We start from the raw sequence: 24,936 nt of genomic DNA, 5'->3' as shown, positions 1-24,936 counted from the left end.
TTAAGAATCAAGCTGGAATTATTTACTGGCACATGGATTAATTCTCCAAACAAAAGTCAAGTAACTAACTTGATTACACAGTGTCAAAACAGGAATTTGACTTTACATGTGTGAGCTACAAATGGGTCCCTTGTCTGTACACCATAACAGAAATACACTAAAAACTATTAAAAGTAGATGTTTGGGATATAATTAGACTGTTCATAAACTTCTAAAGATCTTACATTTTCAATTCCTAAGTTATTTCCTGTCCACATATAGAATTTCTGGTCATGTACGAGTCTAAACATAATGGTCTACTGTGTCCATCACATAGATATAACTGATTCATTCTCACTACAATTTGTGAATACCTCCTGTGTAAAAAAAATCCCAACACCTCCCGCAGTTCAGGTGCGATATACATAACCAGATTTTTAGTGGCTTCTTTGTAAAGTTGAGGTCCTTTTTGTATTTGGGACTGGGAGTTTCTTAGTATTAGAGGCAACTACACCAATTCAGCTATCAGTTTTTCTTAATTATGTTTGGCTAGAACTGAAAGTTTTGGCTTACTTAGATCACAGTAGTTTATGCCACTCAGACTGAGGAGGAGATGAGATCTCGTATCAAGCTATAATTTTTCCCTTTAACAATTTTTATGGTGCATAAAACAAAGCAGGAGTTTGATTAGATTTCTAAACTCTATCAAACACTAGTTATTTTATTTATATTTGGTACATTTCCTCTTCTGAGCAAAAGAGTAGTTCAGGTTGCCGTTTTAACAATTCCCAGCTGCTTAGTCCACAGCATGGAAGGGATAGCTGGAATTTTGATTTTCAATACTGATTTGTTTTGTCCAAACAGAAAACTGGCATGACATTTTGAATTAAAATCTCTTAGTATCTGTTTAATGTTGACAAGCAGAATTACTGTGGCTAAGTAATACAAATCAAACCATGAATCAGAAGAGACAGATCGTTCAGGGAAAAACACTGAAAGCTGTCCTTTGCTTATAATCAGGCCACTTATTTAGATGTTTGTATTAATAATGTCTAGGGAGGTGGTCTATGAAAGGAATTTCCTTACCCTTCTTTGTATTCTTGAATCATTTAGCTCTTTACTGAAGCAAGACAGGGCATAAATGCAAATTCTAGCCCCAGCCTCTGGGAAGAGTAACATTTCTACATTCTTAAACAAGGAATATTATTTGAGCTCAAAATCTATTTTGTATCCAGAAATGAGAGAGCGCAGAACTTACTCTACAAAGCATGAAATATCCAGTTATCTGTATTCTTGGAAGAAAGGGGGGTGGGGGGAGAATGAATCATTTAGCAAAATATATTGGTATGGAAAAAGAATTTTTTTTAATTTTAGCCACTTGGTTTTAAAACTTAATTCAGAAGTCAAATGTAGCTCAATTTCCCTATTATGTAGAATGCAAATTTGTAAGTGAAACCATTAAAATATTTACTAACCAAATCAATGGTTTGCTTAGGCTAACTAAAGTTTTGTGGTACCACTCAGGTTCATGTATGTACACTGTCTGAGTACTTAAACAGTACTAAACAGTAGCAAGGAAAATATAAGCAGTGTTTCACTGAGGCCGTTTATATTCAGCTTAGATAGTACAGTGAGTCAACTTTACAGTATGACATATTAATTATGTGAATGAGAACAAACAAGATTAACAGTACTGGAGGCTTTTACTAGAACTCAAAGCATGAGAGAAGGGGAAGAGAGAAGTTTAAGGTGTTAATGAAGTTCTGAGCACCATTCCACTATCTTCAATTTTACAAAAAATGTTTAGTAGTGAAGAGCACCAGCTTTTTGCCTGTCCCAGGCCAATGTAAGTTTGTCAAAGTGGCTGTACAACAGAAATGTCCTAGGGTCTATCTTGCAACAGCAGATTGTTACAAAGCTAAATACATCTTATTACCTCCAAAGTGTAATCCTCTACCCTCAGTACAAATTTCAAGATATCAAATCAAGTCATCTGACCTGTATAAGATAAACCTCAAGTGTACAAACACAATAGCTAAAGCTAGTCACTAAGAGCGCATCTGATGCAGTGACCCTGCTGACCATTAAATACAATTTTAAAAATGAAAACACACAAAAATATCTGCCCAGGAAGGCAGCACTGTATAAGCACTTTAAAACCTCTCTCTCTCCATGTTCTCATTTTATATCCAGATGGTACAGTTGCTTAGGGTATACTTGACTTGTAATATTTTGTATTTAATACTTAAGGCATGTTCAGTATATTTTGAAGAAATTACTATTCAAAAATAAATTAGCTCTCATTCCCAGGTAAACACACCTTCAAGAGGAGGTATAGTTTAGATAAATGGCTTGGCCCACTAAGGCCAACACTTTAACCTGTTTCAATACATAAACAGGCCCATGACAATATAAGTCTCTACTATGTGAAGAAGCCACAAAACTAACTTTATCTAGGCAAGATCCATTTAATAAAAGAACACTGCTAGTGCTTTTAGATTCTCTTCATTGATGTACACCATTAACAATAAGTCTGCTAGAATAGTCTTTAAAACATTTAATTCTAATCAAATTCTGGACAGTTCAACACCATTAAGCAGCACTCATGGAACTTGTGAGTTATTGCAAATCTGCAAACGACTCCAACTATGGATGCACTTCACCTCAGTGGATACAATCCAGGTGAATGGATGAAAGCACACGGTTAGTCATACTCTCAACGTGAATCAAAGTATTGCAAGGCTAGAGTTCAATTTTTTTGCTAAGACTATAAACAAGACTATGCTAGTACATTGTTCTGTAGTGTAATATGAACATTGTGAGGTATAATCTGTAAGCAGTTACTATAGATATGCACAGGTATAAAACCACTAAGTACCTTACTACAGGCAAGAGGAAAAGTTATTTTCAGCCACTGCTATTCTTTTGAGAAGTCAGGGAGGAACGAAAGTGGAGGACTTTCACAAGAAAAAATAATCTTTCCTTGCCTTAAGACTCAACACATCACTTCCATGATGTATACAGGCCTCTACTGTTACAGAAAGGCAAGTCCAGAAAGTACACAACTGTCTCTCATTAGATCAAAAATATACTTTTGGTAGCATAGTAAAGTTATCCTTTTGGTATTACTAATACTGTAGTTGTGTTTAATATTTGGATATACACATACAAGAATAGTTGATACTATATACTCACGCCCAAAAGTAGAAGTAAAACTTAGAAACAAATGAGTTATTTTTTAAAAAGTAAGAGCTAAAATTAGGAATAAGCTACATTACAAGGACCTTCCTGCAGGATTCTAAATTTAAGGTACGTATTAAACTCAGAACTAAGGCTAACATTGCTATTTCATTAGAAAATAGCTTGTGTGAAACCTTAGTCTCACCTATCTTTTTAATCAGACACATTTGAGGATTGTGATCCAATGATTGTTTAGCAGCAATTTTACACAACTGTAATTATTTTATTAACAGGTATTATAAACAGATAATACTAATTTTATTTAAAAACCATGAGTGCCACATTGATGACTATACAGTTCATGAATAACTTAAAGTATTTCCCATATTAAAAGGCAATGCACACAGCATACAAAAAGTATACTAAACAAAGCTATAATAAGGATACATGATTGAAGTGTCTAAAATGATATATACAGTACATAATGTCAATTGTGTGTTCAGTACAGTTGCTTTCTGTACCACAATTCCCATCATGCCTCACTTTCCCCAGACACTGAATTCTGCACCTCCTCTTCCAAAATTGGTACAATCAGGTTATCCTTGGACATCAAATTATATTTCATCACAAATTTAGTGAACCGGTGACACAAAAAGGTTTCATTCTGAGGATGGAAAAAAAATATTTAAATTCCAATATAAAATAAAATGCATTATGACATATAAGAGAAGGGAATATTTCAAACAGAATTGTGGGAAATTTATCATAAAAATCCTGGAGCATAAATAAATTGTCCCCTTGGTTTTGTAAGTTTTAGGAACATTGGGTGGTTTACAACTAAATAATAATACCACAAGGAATCCATTAGTAAAATAGTTTTATTTCCCACTTTTATATTCATAAGAGTGGACACAAGGACCTATTTAAGCTTTATTTTCATAACACACAGTGTTAAAAATATTCAAGTCCCACTATAACGAGGATGAAATCAGATAAGCAATTCTGTGTCAACTATATCCTGGTTCACTATGCAAAGCCCTAACAAAAGCTGTATATAGGTGCCTACCTGTGGTAATTAAATCCCTCCCCCACCACACATATACACCCCAACTAAACAGTGAGCTGAGCCATTCTTTAGCTGCTACTAGAGTCCACAGGCTCCAGTGGAATTTGCACCCACTGTGCTCCTCCCCATGCTAGTCCTTACCCATGTTTTTACTACCATTCACACCTCTAAGCCCTCCATTCCTGACTCTAGTCAGTTAAAAAAAATAGTTACAAGTACCATATATGCCCCTGAGATCCCTGTTGAGTCTGTGGCTTTAGCATCAGACTTCTCAACTGTTAAAATGTTTCCTCTACTACTATGTGAAAGATATACACAAACAAGTAACTGACTGTACACAAGTGCTGTCAAATGGATAAAGTAAACTGAAAAAATATTTCTCTACTTTTAATGATAATAATCCTATGGGTTTCCTGTAACACTCAAAGGCAAGCAATTTTCATAACAAGTGTCATTGAACTGACGGTATTAAAGTTCTTGTAAAGCTTTCTGCTTCTGTATAGTGAACTTCTACCCAATTTAGGAGAACTATAATAAACAGGATTAAAAAAGCACAAATGAAATTGCTTAGTTTGAAGACCAAAGTCATTCATGTGAAACTTCACATAATTCTTATATACATGTAATCTATTATGAACTGTACTTTCCTTGGCTAAGGAGGTATGTGAAGTGAAAGTGTTAAGAGAAGAAAATATGTAACAACTGCAGAAGAACAATGCGTGGCATCACTTTAGTAAATGCACTAATGAAAGTAAATGCAAAGTAGTCAGTTACTTACTTCATATTCATCAAATATCTGCCGATGATGAAAATACGCATGGGAAAATATTCTGTAAATCCTACGGCACACTGATCCTAGTTTGGCTACAGAGGATTCCTTTATGCTAACCCTGTAAGTCAAATGTTATACAGTACTTAGTTTTACAAATCTACCAGTTGAATACAGATATACACATACACATGTGCACCTGTGTATTTAGTTTTAGTTGTTTATACTGGATTAATTGATCCCACTTGAAATTCCAAGAGTTAGGTTTTGTGGATGACTGATTACAGAATTTAAATGTTAACATTATTCTTGAAAGATTTTAGTAAAAATATTAAGTTGCCTCATTCTGCATATTTAAAACTGTGTATTTTGATTGCAGAAACATTGGCTTCTTCCCACAGAGAGCCAAATTTTTAAATTAATCTAGTAGGGGCTAGATTCCCCATTTCTAGCACAGAGGGATGCAAACTGCACACTCCTTCCCCAGCAGGACCATTGTGCTCCATGGATGCTCCTCCCCAGAAAACACAGCTTTTACTTTTCCATCCAGGCTTCCATAAATTGGCATGGAGACTACCTGAGGACCTGAATCTGTGCATGTCCTTGGCCAGGCCTCTTTCTAGACAGTGGTGTCCACTTTTGGGACTGCACTAGTTTGGTGTGGGTTTCCCAGCACAGCAGGTCTAATAATACCTTAAGCCACCACAACTCCCTCCCTCCTTTGAGGTGGGATTTTCCCCACTAGAAACCTAGAGTCCTGGACCACACTGAAAAACCCAACTTGATTAAATTGCATTGGTAATATATTCCCTTAAACACCTCTGTTTTACCTCTAACAAGCTGGTGGCAGAGCAGCACTAAAAGCAGGACCTCTCCCCATACTTAACAACAGTAACTGTGGACATGCTGCCACATTTAGTATTTTTCATCATATTCTGTAATGCTGTATATGAACAATACAGTATTTTATTCTACTAGATACATGAAAAACAATTTGCGTTACCAAAAACTGTTTCAGATTTGTTCCACCTATGAACAAGATTTTCTGAATGTAAAACAACCCCACCTCCCCACAAAAAAAATTAAAGATGATGCTTCTAGGAGTTTTACCTGCTGGGGAAATATTTATTGCTATTCAGAAGACATGCAGCTCCATCAAGCGTGTGCCTGGTGTAGTCTATAGCAGGACACTAAAAAATATTAGGAGGGGAAAACAGGTATGACACTGCATCACACATAATATTTTACACAGAATTGTCTGATATATCACATAGCCATTTTGAATTCCAGAAGTTTTACAGAGTTTCTATAAGGGTCTGAGTAAACTTCCCCCACATTAGAGCTGTCTCTGTCTCCTTTGTTTTATTACTTATCGCTCCAAGTACCCCTTATTGCGTTATTTCAGGAGGATGCTTGTTTTGGAGATGGGGCATATGCACAGGAGTAGATGATGTTCTAATTAAGTGTCTCTTTAGCAACTAGGAGTCCGGTGGCACTTTAGCTCTTTAGCAACTGACATGACAGAAGTTCTATAATGGAAGAACACTGCCAAAGAAAAAAAATTCATCCCACCGCCTACAAGTTAGTTTGGCTTCCATGGCTCAGTCATGAGGGCAGATTATGGACTGCTTCTCAGTTGCTTTGACAAGCAGGATCAGAGTCCATGATCTTCCCACTCCTTGTGCTCCACCCATTTCTCCAATAACTTACAATAAATCCCTCCCTACCTAGGAGAGGAAGAATGAGAATCAAAGCTTCTCCCAACCCAGATGTGGAGATAACTGGGCTGAATGGAACTTACTAGAGCTTGAAAATATTTTTTCCCCCTTATCTAAACCTTAATCTGTGTATAGAACTTATCCCTTTGCTCTGCATGCTATGTACCTTTGGGGTGAACAAATAATGCTTTGTTTTGAAGAAGCTGTTTTAGAGTCCATTTAAATCAGCTGCTGTCAGGTTGCCAAGGAAAAAGGGCTTACATGTGCCAAATACAGTTGGGTTTGTCAGGTTAACACAGTTGGTGAACAGGGAGGCTGCAGCTGAAAGATCCAGTCTAACAGTGGTAGGACCACATGAATCCACCCAAAGAAGGGTGAAGGTAACAACATCTGTCACCTGAGGGGTATACTCAAGAGGCAGTGAAAGGGGTCGAAAATGCAGTTCACCTCGTAATCACTTCATCTGGTTTAAGTTAAAGGGGGGAGGACTTTGGGCAAAACAACTGGAACAATTTTAAAGGAACACACTATGATTATGGAAGACTAGGTATGAAGAGAGATCAGATAAGACAGACAGCTCTACTATCCTCTAAACCAACAGCCACCAGGAAAGCCACTCTGAAGGTAAGAAAATACAAGTTCACCAACTGGGTGACTCAGACAGGAGCTTGGGTAATGTTCCATGTGCTTGGACATTCAAATACATAACTCTACAACCCGGTCAGAATTTGAAGACGCACTCTCCTTTGACCTGCTCTTGAGGTGCTAACAGGGCTAGTCTAATACTCCACAGTTTGTGAAGCTGCCTCTCCCTTTAGGACTGTGTCCTCGACAAGGCTGAATATCCACGTGGCATCTCACACGGTCATGAGATTGGCTGGCCCCTGGAGAAGGAAGCCTATCCCTAGTTTGTGCTGATTTTCCCACCAGAGCAAAGATCTTTTCACCTGGATGTTCCAGGTTGTCTCCTAATCAGACTCCTGTGATAGCTAGTTCAAGTGAACGCACAACATCCTTAATGCAATGGTGCAAGAGGGACAACTGTGGTATTTCCCACCCTCAATTTTAACCTTCTCTGGGTGTTCCAAGCTGCTAGAAAAATTCTCTTGAGGAGAGTAGGGCAACATTCCTGCATGTTGCTCAGAGCGAGGCAGGACAAACTGGAAAAGCAGAGAAAGAACTGGAGAGTGTGAAAATCCTGGCTGTGATTGGTCATCATTGTGCCTGTCAACATACTAGAAGGAACCAGCCCATGGTCTGTGCTGTAGCAGACCAAGCCATGGAAAAATTAAAATCCCCATACTTAACTGTTTAAATCATGCAGGGTTAATGACAGATCTCATTGACTGAGTGACAAGTATTCCAAACTAATACACGATAACTTGGTTGGTCTGGACACGTGAAACATATCAACACACCTATGAACGGGTAGCAAAATATCAATTTCCCATCTCCTCATCAATACCCCATAATTATTCTGTACTGAATTTTAGATGACAAACACTGTTAGCTTGAGGACGTAGAAAATAAGAAGTAAACTCATGTAATATTCATTCAGTTTTAGCCTGGCCACTTAACTACTTTCCAATTATTAAGAACATACAAAAGTCAGTTTCAGTGAGGAAAAGGAAAAAACTAAAAACCCGAACCAAGATTCTGGATGGTCCCTTTTTCTGATTTTGTATGTTCACTTCCAATTCCATTTCTGTTTGAGAAAGTTTGTTTCCCACCTCCCCCAAACTTCTTTCTTCACTTACTTCAAAGGGAAGGTGTCATCATGTGCTTATTACGTTTCCCCCCCCAGTGCACATTATTTCTGGTGAAAGATGTTGAACTTCTAGCTATGGAACAGGCATTTTTATTGATCTGTACAGCAGCTAATACAATAGCACGGCAAGCACCCCAAAGCATCCCACCTGAGTGCCTCAACCCACCCCTAAAAAGGAAACTTTCTCCAAGGCTGAGAAGAAAGTGCAGTCTCCATGACTACTTAGTCCTTGATCTCTTTGCTAAGACTCTCAACATAATGATGGTTGTAATGTGAACAGTTGTATACCAGGGCCTACCAAGCATGCATTAAATGTTACTGATTCTTGTTCATGCACCAGTACAGAAAAATTAAGTCAGACTACTCAGCAGTCTACAGTCTTACTACCGAAATTTGCACAAAAACTAACTAAGGTCAAAATCCAAGGGCCAGAATGGCCCTTTGCAAGGAGAAAGCCACAGGAGGGTGTCAGAGGAGCTGAAGATGCAGAGGTTCCCATTGCAGAATTCCCTGCAAGTTGTCACCAGGAGCAGGGACTTGAGAGTCCACAGGGAGGCGGGGAGAAAGAGAGGAAGACTTCCAACTCCATGAAACTGCAGAGAAAGAAAGCTCGATCTGATAAAAAAGAAATCCCTTTCTGCTGCCCAGTAACAACTATGGAGGTGACCAGAGAAAATGTAATACAGATTAAAGCTATATTACTCTTCCAGATTCCCACACAAAAGGTGAGGGGGAAGTAGGGATCTGTATGAGACTGTTATGGAGAGCAGCTGGTTCCCTGCTCTTCTGCCTCCTATGAGTCACTACGGAGGATGTGAGAAGCAAGCAGGGAGTTCTGCTATGAAAGTCGCATTCCCACATATCCCTTCAATTTGACTAAGACAAGATATGCACGGACGGCCCCTTCGGTGCATGGATCACTGAAGAAAATATGGGCCTTTACAGATATATTTCAAAAAATATCCTCCTTACCTCTTTGGGCGTTTTATGGGCTGCACAAAGAAAAATCCATTGTTCAGTTGCTGTCATCTGAGTGCATGTATCTGGGTGGCATTCACTCTGTTGAAACAGTTGTTCGGTTAATAAAATACCAAACAGAGAAAGCAAGATTTAATCATTATGAAAAGAATTTAACTCCCAATTCCTTAAAATCAGAAAAATATTTTAAAGCTACCTGATCAACTAAAGACTTCTGGAATGCTAAAACTATGTTCCTAAAATCATGGTGGCTAAAAAATGTGAACTAAAAGTTTGCAAAGCTTTGCGAGCTAATATTACATCTAAAAATACAAAAACAACCTGGTCTCTGACACAAACATTAGAGAACAAGAAAAGAGAGTTACCTGAAGCTTGACAGCAAGTCCATTGAGCTCAAGACAGAATTGTCTAGAAATTTAAATACAGCATTGTCAAAACAGTTCCCCTAATGGAAACATTTTAACACAAAGAACAACTTGTCATAAAAGCTAACGGTTTTATGCATCTCTAGCATTTTTAACAATTACATTACATTGACTGGGGTGTAGAAAGCAGAAGAGGAATGAGATCAAATGTAAACAATGTTCAAAATAATTTCAGCAGCTATGACATATTTAGAATCTGTGGACATATCTGTAGAATATACAAAGAAGAAAATAAAAAATAAGAGGAGACTATAAGAGGACAGGAATACAAAAAGATAAGTCAGAAAATTTAATTTATTATTCGTTCAGAGGAACTCATACAACTATATTCTAGTTTTCTCCTTTGTCAAAAAGGATAAACTGAACAGTATTCCAATAGAAGAGACTAGGAAAATAATATTTTCTCCCTTAGGAAAATCTACATTTTACAAATTTGCTTTTGATATCAATTCATGTTTAAGGAAGGGGGAGGAAAAAAAAAAAAAAAAAGCAAAATCCCTTAAAACATGCACTGAAGAAAAACACATTATAAGGTGCAAACTGATCAAACCTATCTATGCTATATATCCTGAAAGTCTAATTCTGAGGCTTTAGTGCCATCCCCAAATGCTCAAGAGAATACTACCGAGACCTCCAGGAGTACCTCTCTTTAAGTCAGCCAGAGTTGAGGTGTAATGCAGTGAGGCTATGTGTGGAAGCTGCTGCTTGCCTCACTCTCAGGCATACGCTAGCAGACGGTTTAGAGAAGGTTTAACGCTTCAGAGGAGGCAGGGTAAAATTTTCAGAAGTGACTAACTTAGCCACCTCAGTCCCATTTTCAAAAGAAATATAGGCACTTAAGAGGCTACATCTCATTAAAAATCATTGGGACTTAGGCTCCCAAGTGCCACATTTTTAAAGGTATTTAGGTGCCTAGTAGGATTTTTAAAAGAACCTACGTGCCTAACTCTCATTGGGAGGCACTAACTTAAAACTATTCTTACCCTTCAAAATGTATGGTGATGGACTGACAAGACAGTCAAACTAAGGAAAAAACTGATTTTTTTCAGAATGCCAGGACACTAATCTTAGCAAAGTGATGTAAAAACCAAAGCAGGAATAAGGGTGGAAATATCAGTTAGCAGAATATTGAGTCTGTACTATAATAAAATAAATACTTTCAGTGACAAGGACAGTTTGGAAACATAAAAGGCATCTAGGTAGCCAGCTTAACCAATGTATTATAACAGCTAACAGACATAAAGAGAAGGCCAGAAAAATTGTCAAGATTTCTCTGATAGTGACTGCAATAAAAACAGAGAACATGTTTACTGCAAAAAATATTTTCTTTCAGTTTGTTAAAAACAGGCCTCATGACTAACAGCTATTCTGGAGAGCATCTAATGATGACAATATTCATATTTTAGTAAGCGAAAGTAAGGAATTGATGAGATTGATGGAAGGAGGTGCTATGGAAACTCATGGCTGTCCTTTCAGTCCATACTGACATAGTTCTAGAAATGAACTGCAAAGATTTATTTAAAAGAAGACAAACACACACGTAAGTTGATATCACAAACTTTTAAAAGCAAAAGGGAGTTTAAGGGAATGCTCACAACAGTGAACTTGGTAATTAGAAAAGGAGCAAATAAATTCCATTTTTAAGACTACAAATCTATTACTAATACATAATTCTAAGATGTTTAATAGTACAAAGTTTTGCTCTTGTAGAGTTTTTTTTCTTTCAGTCATAAACAAAAATATTTAGAGTCTATGAGATTCAGACTATTATGATTCATTACTACTGCTAATCAATGGGTTGGGTTTCCTGATTCTACATTTTGACAAAACATGAATTCTTACCGTAAATGTTCGTACTTCCATACACCTTCATCTTGCCCTTCAGGAGGTTCCAGGATTTTGTCAATGTTAGAACAGTCTGCCCTTATGTTTTGTTGGATATACTGAGAAGAAAAAGTAATAATTTCTGAAAGTTATTTAAAGATAGTAAGACACCATATTTAGGATTGCCCCACAACTCTAGCTACTTTGATATACACCTACTAGCCACTACAGTAAGGATAACAGCTACTTATTTCTTTAGTCTAGTCTAGGTGGAAGTGAACAGCTATGTTGATGGACCAAAGTAAGAGGACAAAAAAAAAAGTAGCGATAGCGGAGAAGTAACAAAGCAAATATCCCAAAATACAGTGTGTGAAAAACGTCTTCCCTGAATGAGAAATGGTAAGAGGAGCAGTGAGTTTTACCAGGTAGCAATAAAACCTGTTCAACTGGTGAAACCGGACACCAGGATTCTCGTGATTTCTACGCACAAAATTACTGTATTAACCAGTACACTGATTTCTATTTCTCTATGGAATTATGAAGTTATTTTTGTACAACTTATATCACAACCAAGAAGAGACTGTGCCCTGTTGATTACATCTTGCTAAAAGTCACAAGATTTGGGTGACTAAACTTAAACACATGAAAAAATATTTATTAAAACAAAAAATACCTGTTGAACAGCTAGTGTGCTATCCATTTCTTCAAAGGATTCATCAGGCCAATTGTAAAAATCCTATGGAAAAAACACCCAAATTTAAACCAGTTTAATAAAGGGTGGAAAAGACAGCATGTCATTTGCAGCAAATTCTGAATGCTTAATATCAGGAAACTTCAACATGCTGTAGAAAAATAATCTTTACAGTTCTAACAAACAGGAAACTACATCTAGAAAGAGAGGAAGCAGACAAAGTTGCGAAGGACTATATGGGACTGATGCTCACCCTCCGAAGAACCAAAATATGAAACTTACAATAAAGGAGCTACCACAAAGGTATTTCATATCTTTAAATTAAAGCTAAAGCTTTGCTTGACTTGTAATACTGTAAATGTCATCTCTTCCATTCCTTTTCACATGCTAAGAAGAGTTCGATCTGGTTAATACTTAGAGACCCCAAAAAGAAGTCCGGGGTTCTAAAGGAAGTGGTATTAAAGTGATTTCACAACTGACCGGCAAGATAGGACTAATGTGGTACTTCCAGCAGCACCTCTGGGTTGTTATGATGGGGTGTTAGCCTAACTCCGCCAAGACACTTAGCTATTATTCCTTCATCGGACCAAATATACTACCTGCTTTTTTCTGACTGAATGTTTTGTTCATTTTCCATCCTAAACCATTATGTAACTTTACTAGTTGCTGTTAAAAAGGTATAAAATTTCACCTCAGAGGTGGCTGCCTGTCAGTGGCTGGTGAAGTAATTCACACACACCATCAGGATGAAAAGATGCACGTAAGTGTAGGATTACTTCAGATGTAGTCACTGACATTTAGCGACTCGGACTCTTTTTTTATGACCGGAGACTCCTGAACCTCTAGGTCCCTGGGAGGGGGACTCCCGGTCAATCCCAGCGGAGAAAACACCTTTACCGACAGGGGTAAACACGGAACAGACTCACCCCCGCCAGGCGGGCAGGGGGAATCCACACCCAGGCCCCCCAGGGCGGCGAGAAGCGCTACCAGCCCCGGCCGGGGCAGCCGGAGCGAGGCGAGCAGCACCAGCCGGGCGGGGAGCAGCCCGGAGCTGCCCGGCTCCGGTGACAACCCGAGCGCGGGTCCCTACCAGGCGAGCCGGGCCCAGCGCGGCAGCGGGTGGCCAGAGCCCGCTGCGGGCCGCCCGGCCCAGCCCCGGCCAGCGCGGGCGCCGCCCAACCCCGCACCCCCCCGCCCGCCCGCCACTGGCGCCCCGCACGGGGCCGAGGAGGCCCAGCGGCTCCGCGCCGGGACGGGACCGACCGCGCCGGCTCCAGCCCGCGTGAGCGCGGCGGCCGAGCAGGCCCAGCCCGCCCGCTGCTGCCAGCCCCAAGCCCCGCGCGGGCAGGAGGCGGCTGGGGCGCGGCGCCTCACCTGGGCCTTGGTGCCCGGCCTGTTCCGCCTCAGCACAGCCGTCCCCTCCGCCATGACCATAGTGACAGCGGCGCCAGGACCCGGATGCGGCAGCCACTGACGAAGAGTGGGAGGAACAGGCGCGGCGGGAGCAGAGGGAGGGAGGTTCGGGAACAGCTGGTGGTGGGGAGGGTGGGAAGAAGATGGAACAGCCTGCGTGACGCCCAGAAAGGGGGGGGGGGGCAGGGTTGTGAGTGAAACAGCTTCCGCGAGGAGGGAGGCAGGAGGAAGAGCCGGCGAGGAGGCGGGAGTGGCAGCGGCAGCTAGAACAACCCCCTAGAGGCGGGGGGCGGTGCCCAGTGGTGCGCCCGCTGTGCGCGCGGAGGGCGGGAGCGAGCGAGCTGTCTGGGGGGTGTGGGCGGGGTCTCCAGGGGCCTTGGCGGGGTCTGGCTCTCCGTGAGGGGACGGGCCGGGGGGCGGTGCAACTAGACCTAGGGAAAGTCAGGAGGCAACTGCCCCTTGCCCCATAGCAAATACGGCCCCTGCCCGTCTGATCTCCCCCATGTTGTGCACAGCCACCCCCAGCCTGCAGGCCCGCACTTGGCCCGGGTTCAGAGCCGGGGGGAGGGGGCAGGTACAGTGTCCCTGGCCTCTCAGGCCACTCAGAATTGCCCTGGAGCCCTCTCAGCAAGGGTGGGTCACAACTCTTAAGGACTTGGGGGAGACCATCATCGCCAATCAGAGATTCTCTTTCATAAAAAGTAATCCTTGGACCAGTCCACACCACAAGGAAAAGCTATCTTGTCCCTATCTTGGTGCTTACAGGGCTTGTATTTAGATAGTTGGTAAGGAATATGGCTTCCCCTTTCTGACTTTCCTCAAGAGGAAAATTCATGGTGTCTTAGAAACGTTCCCCTCTGTTTGCCCTTCAGTTACATGTCACCTGATAGGAACACATGGCCTCAAAACACCTGCATGAGGGAGTTTTACCTAAGAAAAGATCCTGGCCTCACAAAAATAATTAGTAGGATTCATAGATTCTTAGGCCAGAAGAGACTACTGTCATCGTCTAGTCTGACCTCCTGGCTAACACATGCCATAGAGCTTCCATGAAATACCATACAACTTCCCACAAAATAAGTTATACTTACTTTTATCCGATGTGAACTTGGCACCCAAAGGCTAGTAAGCTAACCAGATTGTTGTTTGAAAACAAGACGTCTTTATGTGCAGAAATATAGCATTGCGGGCACAAGTCCAGAGCAAAGCAGTCTCCCCCTCTCTAGAAATACTAGAAATTACATGAAAAAATTTAAAGTGACAAAGTAGTAAAAACTTATAATGTAATTTTTAAGAAAAGGAGTACTTGTGGCACCTTAGAGACTAACAAACGTATCTGAGCATAAGCTTTCGTGAGCTACAGCTCACTTCATTGGATGCATCCACTGAATGCACCCAATGAAGTGAGCTGTAGCTCACGCAAGCTTATGCTCAAATAAATTGGTTAGTCTCTAAGGTGCCACTAGTACTCCTTTTTTTTTTGCGAATACAGACTAACAGGCTGCTACTCTGAAAAATGTAACTAAAGGGGAATTTAATTCTTTTAGTACCAGAAGAAAACAAAAGGTGTCAAAACATTATAAAAGCAATATTTTAGGAGGATAGAGATAGAGCTGTAAAGCTGGTCTGGTTTCCACTAAGCTAGGATGTTAGTGGCAAAATGGACACAAAGCATCTCAGGGCCCTTCAGAGTGAAGTGGATAGAAAGGCTAATAAGTACCCCATGTCTGCAGTGAGCAGGCATGAGAAGGGTTGGCCTTGGTTCTAGGGTGAACCAAGCCAGGCACTCCCACCTGCACTAGTGCCTGACCTGGGTACAGTAGCTGTCACTGGAGGTGCATATAGAAATGCAGATGTAGAAATAGAGCCAGCAAAGGAAAAAACTCTCACAGAGATAGAACAGCTTCAGTAGGACAGGGAGGAGGGAATGGGGATGGAATATTCTTGTCAGGGTCTAATACAATGCTTGTCGTCATTGTTATCTGAGTGCTAGCAGGGGGGATGGAAAGCAGAGAGGAGGAAGGAAGATAGAATAAATTCTGCTGAGATGGGGGTTGGAGGTTGGGGGTGGAGGGGGAACGTGCCTGCTAATGGAGGACAGAGAGAAGGAAAAGACAGAGACAGCTGTGCCTGTAGGGAGTGGAAGGCAAAATAGAACCACTTGGGAGGGGGACTGAATGGGACAGGATAGATGGATCAGAAGGTGGATGAGACTGAACATCTTGGTAGCAAGGAAGATAAAAAACGAGGGGTGGGGTAAGGAGTTTTTACCAATTGAAAAGGTAAATAAATTATCTTGCTACATCAAAATGTTTGTAGCAACCTCCATCCTTCAGTAAAGGTGCATAAGGGTCATACAGCATGCACTCTTATTGCACCAATCAAATCAATTCTGAATGAGATACACTTTCAAGCTGAAAAAGTTTTTCCTTGCACCCCTTGCAGGGTCATTTTCAGTTTGATAGCACATTTAGTGTTACTTTTGCTTATTCCCAACATTAAAGTGTTCATAATCTACATTGTAAACTTTGGTTCCTGCTGTTAAATCATTCTGAGTTTTTGTTTAGATTGGGGAATGTCACTAACAGCATTCACAGAGAGGCGAGTCCTGTTCTCAGTGGCCAGATTGACAGTCAAAACCTGAGCAAGATAAAGTGATGGGAAATAGGGGATCCTTAGGGCTCCAATGCATATACCTGGAAACTACCTCAGGGAGCTGACTGTGTGACTGGCTTGGTGGTTCCATGTAGGATGTACTTAGTAATGTTGAACAAGTGACAGTTTAGTGCATTAATGCAGTTTGCATTAGTTTCCCTGCCCCCGAAGCACATTGAAGGCCAGCATTCCAGGCGCAGCAATTGCTTGCTCTCTCAGTCAAAAGGTTGAAAATGGCACTTCTATATGAAGGGTTGATAAAGAAAAGAACCAGAAAACAACCCTATAATCATATAAAGCTATGCTTCTGTCTTTTTCCTATGCTTATCTGTCTTTTCCCTATGTTTATGGGTAGAAAGAATTTGAACTGTGTGTAACCTGTACTCCCCTCTTGGGGAAATAATTCCTTATACGGATGGGCCTCCATGTTCATACCTCAGGACTCAGACAGACAGGGTTTGACTGGTTTGAACTGGAAGAGATATCACAAAGTATGTTGAACCAAGCTATAAAAGCTCCACCTTGTTCTTTGTTCTGGGCTTCACCATTTTCCTCTGCGCAGGAATTGGTGAGCCCTTCAGCTGTTGTACTTGCTAGCATTAAAGGTGTCTCATTTTATCTAAGAGTCATGACTCTGTGTTTGTTTGGCTAATACAGAAGTCCAGGGAAGGCTACCCTCCCAACCCTAGACGGGAGCTAAACCCTTTTTCCCTAACAATTTGGGGGCTCGTCTGGGATTGCCGCTTCTCTGGACCGGTGGACGGTCGGGGCTCTGAATCCTTCTTGCCGGCACCTGGGTTGCTTTAACCCTGAAGGCTTCCTGTCTCGCTTCCACCCACCGTTTTGGCGAAATAAGGCGTCCCTAAAAGCACTAGGGTCCGGACCTATTGGTGAACACCAGCCGGTGGGAACTTGGTGAGTTCTGAATTTTTCCTTTGTGATTGTCTTGACAACAGTCAGGGGTTCTGTCTTTGGGAAAAGTTGGGAGGGGGGTCATAATGAACTGTTGATCCTTCTACGCCCCTGGGCTATATGTTAAAACATTATGATAGGGATATCAAGGCCTTACAATCGGATAGCAACAAAACTGTATATAAGTTTATATTTTTGAGTCAAGGTCCCTGGGTGGAAATGATGCAAGACGACCTGGAGCCAGGAAATCGCTGGCCGGGGGAAGGAACATTTGAGTTACATACTGTTGTTCAATTACGGAAAGTACTGCGTGATTTGAAACTGCGGCAACTTAAGTATTCTGATGTATGGATAAGAGAGGCCGAACAGCGCAAAAGCGCCAGTGTAACTACTAGTTTACGAATTGAGGTAGAAAAACTTAAAGCCGTGTAGCCTCCACCCTATAATCCAGGATCCGGTGATGCTGACCGGTAAGCCAAAAACGCCAAAGTCTGTTTATCCCCAACTCCCATTGAAGGAAGCAGGGGATCCTATACCATTGGAAGAATGTACCTGGATATGGGGTGGGGTACCGCAGCCCAGCCCCGACGCACTCACGTCCCCGGAGAGTGACTGGGCGCACTACAGGGAGAGGAGCGGCCCCGCTCTCCCACTCACTACTGATGCACCCACATCTGACACAGAGCAGAGGGATGCTCAGGAGGCTGGCACCTCTACAAGGGAGGTAGCACATCTTGATCCGCGACACCCCAGTGATGCGACGCCCGCTAAAACCCGCTCTCAAGACACACCTCAGGCAAAAGTTATTGGTGCTGTGATGGCTAGTGCAGTCCAAATGCCTATGCGACAACTGCCAAGTGGTGTGGGGGGAACGCAAATGGTGTATGTCCCTTTTACCAGCACGGATCTAATGAATTGGTCTGCTACTTTTCCCCCACTTTGAAAGTGTCCGGAAGAATTTATTAAAAAGTTGAAGGGTATTTTCACAATGTATAATTGTAATTATGATGATGTAGAGATGGTTTTAAATCAAGTGCTAAGTGAGGGTGAGAAGGCAACGGTGTTTAAGAAAGCCAGAGAGACGGTACAAGGCAAGGAGGCTTATCAGCAAGAGAAACCTGAAATGGATTGGGATGTTCCAGAGAATGTTCGTGTGTGGAATAATATGAGAAAGCGAATTTTAGAAGCATTAGAGGAGATGTCTAAGCCTGTTTATGATTGGGGAAAGGTAGGTGCATGTGTTCAGAAGCACGATGAACATCCACGGGAATTTTTCCACCATCTTTGTAAGGTTTTGAAAAACCATGGCGGCTTAGATCCAACCTCCCCTGTAGCAAAAACACAAGTGATCGACCAGTATGTAAAAAATTTATTGCCATTCGCTCGGAAGTCTGCGTGTAGTCAACCAGCTTATGAAAACAAAACGCTGGAGGAGGTGGTGGGTTTAGCAGCCCATGCTTGGAAGAATAGAAAGAAATTACACTAGGAGGTCTGAAAAGCTTCTTAATCTGCAGTTGCAAGGGTTCCGAGACGGCCCTCGGGGACGAGATGCCAGCTGTAGGAGGGGAGGCTTTCGGGGACGAGGCGGAAGGGAAGGCAGCTCTACCCAGGGATGGGGACCACAAGGTCAGAACTTCCAGCCACAGCCTGGAAGGGCAGGGCCAGATGAGTGCCGGCGGTGCCGACAAAAGGGACACTGGGCTGCCCAGTGCCCGAATTACCGCCCCCCCCCCAGTCAGCTGACCCTCTTATGCAAGCCTACCAAAGGGTTCAGGAAAGGGGGCGAGAAGAAGGAGGTACTGATTGAAAGCTAGCCGCCCACAATGCTTCACTCCCCCCGCCAGAAACCCCCTCCACTTCTTGGACAGTGCAGCTGGATGCAAACCATCCGGAACTTCCCGTTGTAGTGGGAGGAAAAACTTATTCAATGTTAGTTGACACCGGAGCAGATAGAAGTACTCTACAGGACCCCAACCTTCCTACTACTTCTGCAACTGTAAAGGCTATAGGCGTGGGTGGCACCTTATGCACCCTTCCTCTAACTGCTGAGCAAATGGTCCAGCTTGGCCTGTTATCGGAGGATCGTAGCTTTTTAATTGCGACCTCCTGTCCTGCGAATCTATTAGGCATTTTTCAGCATTCCTGTGCACCCAGACTCACAGTTCCTATTTGCCTTTATCTTTGACGGACGTCAATACATGTGGACCCGCCTCCCTCAGGGATACAGGGAGAGCCCTACCATCTTCAGCCAGTATTTAAAGCAAGATCTGGACTCTATTTCGTTGGCTATGGTTTCTACTTTGATACAGTATGTTGATGATCTGTTATGCTCTACAGCCAAGGATGCCTGTGTACAAGATACTCGAATCCTTCTTTGTGCATTGGCCGAAAAAGGTCACAAAGTAGTGCTTTCCAAGCTACAGTTTGCCCAACCCAAGGTGGAATACTTAGGGCACCGTATTTCTTATACCTCTACTGCGCTCACTCAAGACAGGATTAATAGCGTTCTGGGCATGCCTAGGCCTACCACAAAAAAACAACTCCACCAGTTACCAGGGGCAAGTGGCTATTGTAGAGCCTTGATTCCGGCTTATGCGGAGTTAGTACACCCCTCACCGACTCGCTGCTGGATTCCCCCCTTGGGGAAAGAATTCCTTATAGGGATGGGCCTCCATGTTCATACCTCAGGACTCAGACAGACAGGGTTTGAGCGGTTTGAACTGGAAGAGATATCACAAAGTATGTTGAATCAAGCTATAAAAGCTCTACCTTGTTCTTTGTTCTGGGCTTCGCCATTTTCCTGTGTAGGAATTGGTGAGCCCTTCAGCTATCATACTTGCTCACATTAAAGTGCCTCATTTTATCTAAGAGTCATGACTCTGTGTTTCAGAGTAACAGCCGTGTTAGTCTGTATTCACAAAAAGAAAAGGAGTACTTGTGGCACCTTAGAGACTAACCAATTTATTTGAGCATAAGCTTTCATGAGCTATAGCTCACTTCATCGGATCTGTGTTTGTTTGGCTAATACAGAACACCAGGAAAGGGTACCCTCCCAACCCTAGACAGGAGGGAAACCCTTTTTCCCTAACTGGGTGATAAAATTAGAGGGGGAAAATGGTGGCCTACAATGAAGGATTAAGTAAAAATATCTGGGTTCATATTCCATCCTCTTTAGACCTCATACAATCCAAAGTTAATGCCTTGAAAGATGGCATTCTGCTCTGCTAAGCATGGCACAAGGCAGACCCACTCATTAGCTGCAGGGGTTCCCCTGCCACTAGGTACTGATCTTTTTCCTTTCCATACTTTCTAAAGGTTAGCTAAAATTTGAAGCACAGAAGTTAGGGTTTTGACAGCTGCTTGTCCCTGACTTTAAATTCAAGGACAGCAGAGCTTCCAAAATGCAAATAAATCAAGCTGAAGAACACGTATGTCAGAAGGCAATTAGTATCAGCTCTATCCATCTACAACCAGTTCATAGTTCTTGCAAGTCAAAGAGAAAAGAAATTAATGGTATTTTTTTAACCAAGAAGTCTTAAGTGGGATTTTAAGCCTCTCTCCCTCCCAGTATTTAGTTACTTATGTCTGGCATTTGTCCAACCATGTTAAATTTTACCAAGTAGATGAATATTTAAAGAATCATTTCACTTTTTTTTTTTTTAAACCTGCACCCTCATTTTTCATGAGTGAAAGTCAGAGTATTTGGCCAATTTATTTAATATTAATGAAATCATCCACTTAATGTGCAGTGGCAGTCAAAAAAGTGAACAGAATGTTGGGAATCATTAAGGGAGAGTAAGAAAATATCATATTGCCTCTATATAAATCCAGGGTACGCCCACATCTTGAATACTGCGTGCAGATGTGGTCGCCCCATCTCAAAAAAGATATACTGGAATTGGAAAAGGTTGAGAAAAGGGCAACAAAAATGACTAGGGGTATGGAACGGCTTCTATATGAGGAGAGATTAATAAGGCTGGGACTTTTCAATGTGGAAAATAGACAACTAAGGGGGGATATGATAGCGGTCTATAAAATCAGGACTGGTGTGGAGAAAGTAAATAAGGAAGTGTTATTTACTCCTTCTCCTAACACAAGAACTAGGGGTCACCAAATGAAATTAATAGGCAGCAGGTTTAAAACAAACAAAAGGAAGTATTTTTTTCACACAATGCAGTCAGTCTGTGGAACTCCTTGGCAAAGGATGTTGTGAAGGCCAAGTCTATAACAGGTTTCAAAAAAGAACTAGCTAAGTTCATGGAGGATAGGCCCATCAATGGCTGTTAGGCAGGATAGTGTCCATAGCCTCTGTTTGCCAGAAGCTGGGAATGGGCGACAGGGGATGGATCACTTGACAATTACTTGTTCTGTTCATTCCCTCGGGGGCACCTTGCACTGGCCACTGTCAGATGACAGGATACTTGGCTAGTTGGACCTTTGGTCTGAACCAGTATGATTGCTCTTATGTTCTTGTTATTTTTGCAGGGTTAGGGCTTCTGGCTGTAATGTGCTTTTTCACACAGAAGCCTCACCAAGGCACATTCCTGCCTCATCATCACAGAGGAAGGAGCCAGCTAGGGCAACAAAGTTTCCTGAAGATAATACAGCTGCTTCTAGGCAACATCTGTAAGGTGGCAGAACGGGAATGAAGTTTGAAAGGCATACCTATGTCCCCACTCCCACAATCCGATGTAGTTATCGAAAGGCTGGGGAGAAAGTGCAGGGGTGAACAGAAAGTACCCATACCTCCCCATTTCACTTACCAGTAGTCTAAAAAGCAGAGGAAGAAACAGACAACCTCTGATATGGGATAAACAGCTGGAAGTGAAAAGAAAAGGAGTACTAGTGGCACCTTAGAGACTAACCAATTTATTTGAGCATAAGCTTGCGTGAGCTACAGCTCTCTTCATTGGATGCATCCGATGAAGTGAGCTGTAGCTCACGCAAGCTTATGCTCAAATAAATTGGTTAGTCTCTAAGGTGCCACTAGTACTCCTTTTCTTTTTGCGAATACAGACTAACAGGCTGCTCCTCTGAAAGCGAGAATTTTTAACAAGTGGCTGCCCTTCCCCCAAGAAAGCCTGAGGGGTAACTATTGGCACAGTCATTGACTTCAGATTGATAGGACAGTGGCAGATAAATCACAGTTGCTAAGTCATCCTGTCCCTGCCCCCAGTGATAGCCTTGCAAAAAAAAAAAAAAAAAAAACCAACAACCTTCACCTTATATGTAATCTGTGCATATTGGCCCATCAATCACTTTATTTATAGTGCAGAGTGAATTCAGGGACACACTATCACTTTGCACTTGTAAACTATAATACTCTTTTTTCCCCCAAGAACCACAACACACTTCACAAACAAGTAGGAAGGCATTATCCCAGTTTTCGGATGAGAAAACAGATCTTAAATCCCCCAAATTTTCAGTCAATTACATAAAGTTAAGAAGCTACATCCATTTTAGGCACTTACATAAAAGTGGCCTGATTTTCAGAAGTGCTGAAAATCTCAGAGACCGGAAAACATAAGGAGGGAGCAGAATAATGGGTGAAGTACCAGTAGCAACATTAGCATGCTCAATACATCCAAGCGACTTTGGGCTGCTTGTACAGCACCTAGCACAATCGTGTCCTGGTCCATGACTAGGACTCTTAGTCACTAAATACAAATAATCAGTGGGATATATGCTAAGGAAACCTGTATCCCTCAGGTCTCCCAGGCATCAAGCCCCTAGAGATATCCACTACGAAGAAGAACCCTGTGTGCATCTTATCTTTAAAAGACTCTTATTTAGAGGGACTCTCAAATATTAGGCTTACCTAGTGACCTACATTAAAAGACAATCTCCACCCCAGTTCTTATCTATGAATAGTTAGCTTACAGAAACAAACTAGGCTGTTAATATTTTAAATCTCAGCCAGCTCAAAGATTCAACTTAACATGTGACCTGTTTAAATCCCAGAACACAAGCATTATCATAGAAGATAAGTGATTGCATCATAATTGCTGTGACAGCAGAAGGTGCATTTGCTTATTAGCACTGGGTTGCACAATCAGTTGGTTTTAAAACAGTTAGGGTACAGTAATCTTCCGTTTCAGAAATAAAATGCATCACTGGAATCATGAAGGTAAAATTGAAAGGGGGCAGCTTTCAAGTGTTTAGGCTAATAAATGCTAATACATGACTTTGCATTTTATTCAGCAGCTTTCATTCTAAACCACCTTGCAGACTATCAGACAAGTCAATAGGAGTTTGTCTCAAACTGGTAATGACCACATGATTTTGCCTAATTTGGATGCAGACCCACTGAAATGCAAGCAGATGTCTATGAAGAGGTGGTGGTAACCAACCGATACTACAAAATTGGGGCAGGGAGCATTTTGGCTAAAGACACCAGGCCACGTGAGATCATGAATGTCCACACATAAACCACAGGGGGTCTTGACTTAAGGTCTCCTCCAAAAGAGCCACAGTTGGCAATCCTTATCTACCTTGGAAGATCAAAAGACTGAGCTAACATTATCAACATACGATCAATACAAAATACAGTTATGGTTCCAGGAAGTCCAGCTATTTCAGTCCTGAAGTTTAGACCATGAAACCCTCAACTCACGATATTTAGAGCATAAAAGCAGCATTTTTTAAATAAAAGTTCTAGCCTGTTGCAATTCATTTCAAGGGGCACAGGATTGGGCTCATAATTTCCTTACATTTTTCTTGGAACTTTGATTTCACAGTTATTTTGGTCGTCTAATATGCAGACTGGCTTTTTTATAAGTAGCAGTATTTTTCATACTATTACTGTTAAAGTTTTGTCAGTAGTAGTAACAACTGCACCTGTTTCTTTTGCTTCAGAAAAACCCCACAGGAATCAGAATTCCATTTAGGATGTAAATAAATTCAATGAACACAAAATTAAATCAGGTCTGGGCAGCCAAATATTAAGCTTCCCTATTGAAAAGGAACTTTCTGTATAAAGGTTTACACACTGTTAAGTTTGAGTGACCTTGAATCTCCTTTTGAAGAAGTTATTTTCTTACCCCCCAAAAAAGCTGAGTGCAAGGGTTGGTTGCTTAAGGAAAAAAATGTTACTTCAGTTAAAATTAAATCATGGCTGGGTAATATTTACCGTATAAGAATGCTATGTCTGTATAAATGAACCACCACTGTATGTTCTGGAATATGCTTCTGGATTGACAAATACCTCAAAACCACCACAGTGCTATTTTCTTTGTAGTCCATACACTACATGATGGGAAAAGCCTTTAAACCCAGCCTATTGTGAGCCAGTAACTTCCAAGCCCTGGCCACCTAGAGGGCCATTACAAAAAGCCAAACCCAACACACACAAGCTGAAGCCTAACTTGGTTCCCTCATCCAACAACCATGTTCATAAACCAACACATAGGAGGGCTAAATTTGTTATGGGTCTTGGTTAACCCTAATGTAGGGGGCCGAGATAACTCCCCTGCAGTTGCTGCTCCCCAAGAGCTCTGCCAGACATGGAGCTAGATCCCTGACCTGGACGGCTCTTATAAGCTGCATGAGCATTCACAGG

At 41.7% G+C, this 24,936-nt stretch overlaps 1 protein-coding gene across 3 annotated transcripts; it reads right to left on the bottom strand.

Moving 5' to 3' along the window:
• MOB4 (MOB family member 4, phocein) lies at positions 1-13,984 on the bottom strand. 3 transcript variants are annotated; one of them, XM_073306311.2, is made up of 8 exons: positions 13,773-13,984; positions 12,381-12,443; positions 11,726-11,826; positions 9,824-9,866; positions 9,453-9,539; positions 6,105-6,184; positions 5,004-5,115; positions 1-3,823 (listed from the first exon to the last, which is right to left on the bottom strand). In XM_073306311.2, exons 1-8 carry the CDS (start codon positions 13,830-13,832, stop codon positions 3,692-3,694), a joined length of 678 nt encoding a protein of 225 aa, XP_073162412.1. In that variant the 5' UTR covers positions 13,833-13,984; the 3' UTR covers positions 1-3,691. The 3 variants fall into 3 exon arrangements, with proteins under 3 accessions (XP_073162412.1, XP_073162410.1, XP_073162409.1); XM_073306309.2 differs by lacking the exon at positions 13,773-13,984 and adding an exon at positions 13,325-13,426; XM_073306308.1 differs by lacking the exon at positions 13,773-13,984 and adding an exon at positions 13,090-13,302.
• Between the last annotated feature and the right edge of the window lie 10,952 nt (positions 13,985-24,936).

This window comes from Lepidochelys kempii, chromosome 11, assembly GCF_965140285.1.
Source record: "Lepidochelys kempii isolate rLepKem1 chromosome 11, rLepKem1.hap1, whole genome shotgun sequence".
Lineage (NCBI taxonomy): Eukaryota > Metazoa > Chordata > Testudines > Cheloniidae > Lepidochelys > Lepidochelys kempii.
This window is presented reverse-complemented; position numbering and strand designations above follow the sequence as displayed.

What these genes read in the sequence shown, in the direction of transcription:
- MOB4 (XM_073306311.2), bottom strand. Translation starts at nt 13,832, where the DNA reads ATGGTCATGGCGGAGGGGACGGCTGTGCTGAGGCGGAACAGGCCGGGC. An exon ending in GACTTGCTGTCAAGCTTCAG is followed by an intron (nt 9,540 to 9,823) that starts GTAACTCTCTTT and finishes CTGTTTCAACAG; the next exon opens with AGTGAATGCCACCCAGATAC. An exon ending in AGATATTTGATGAATATGAA is followed by an intron (nt 3,824 to 5,003) that starts GTAAGTAACTGA and finishes TTCCATCCTCAG; the next exon opens with AATGAAACCTTTTTGTGTCA.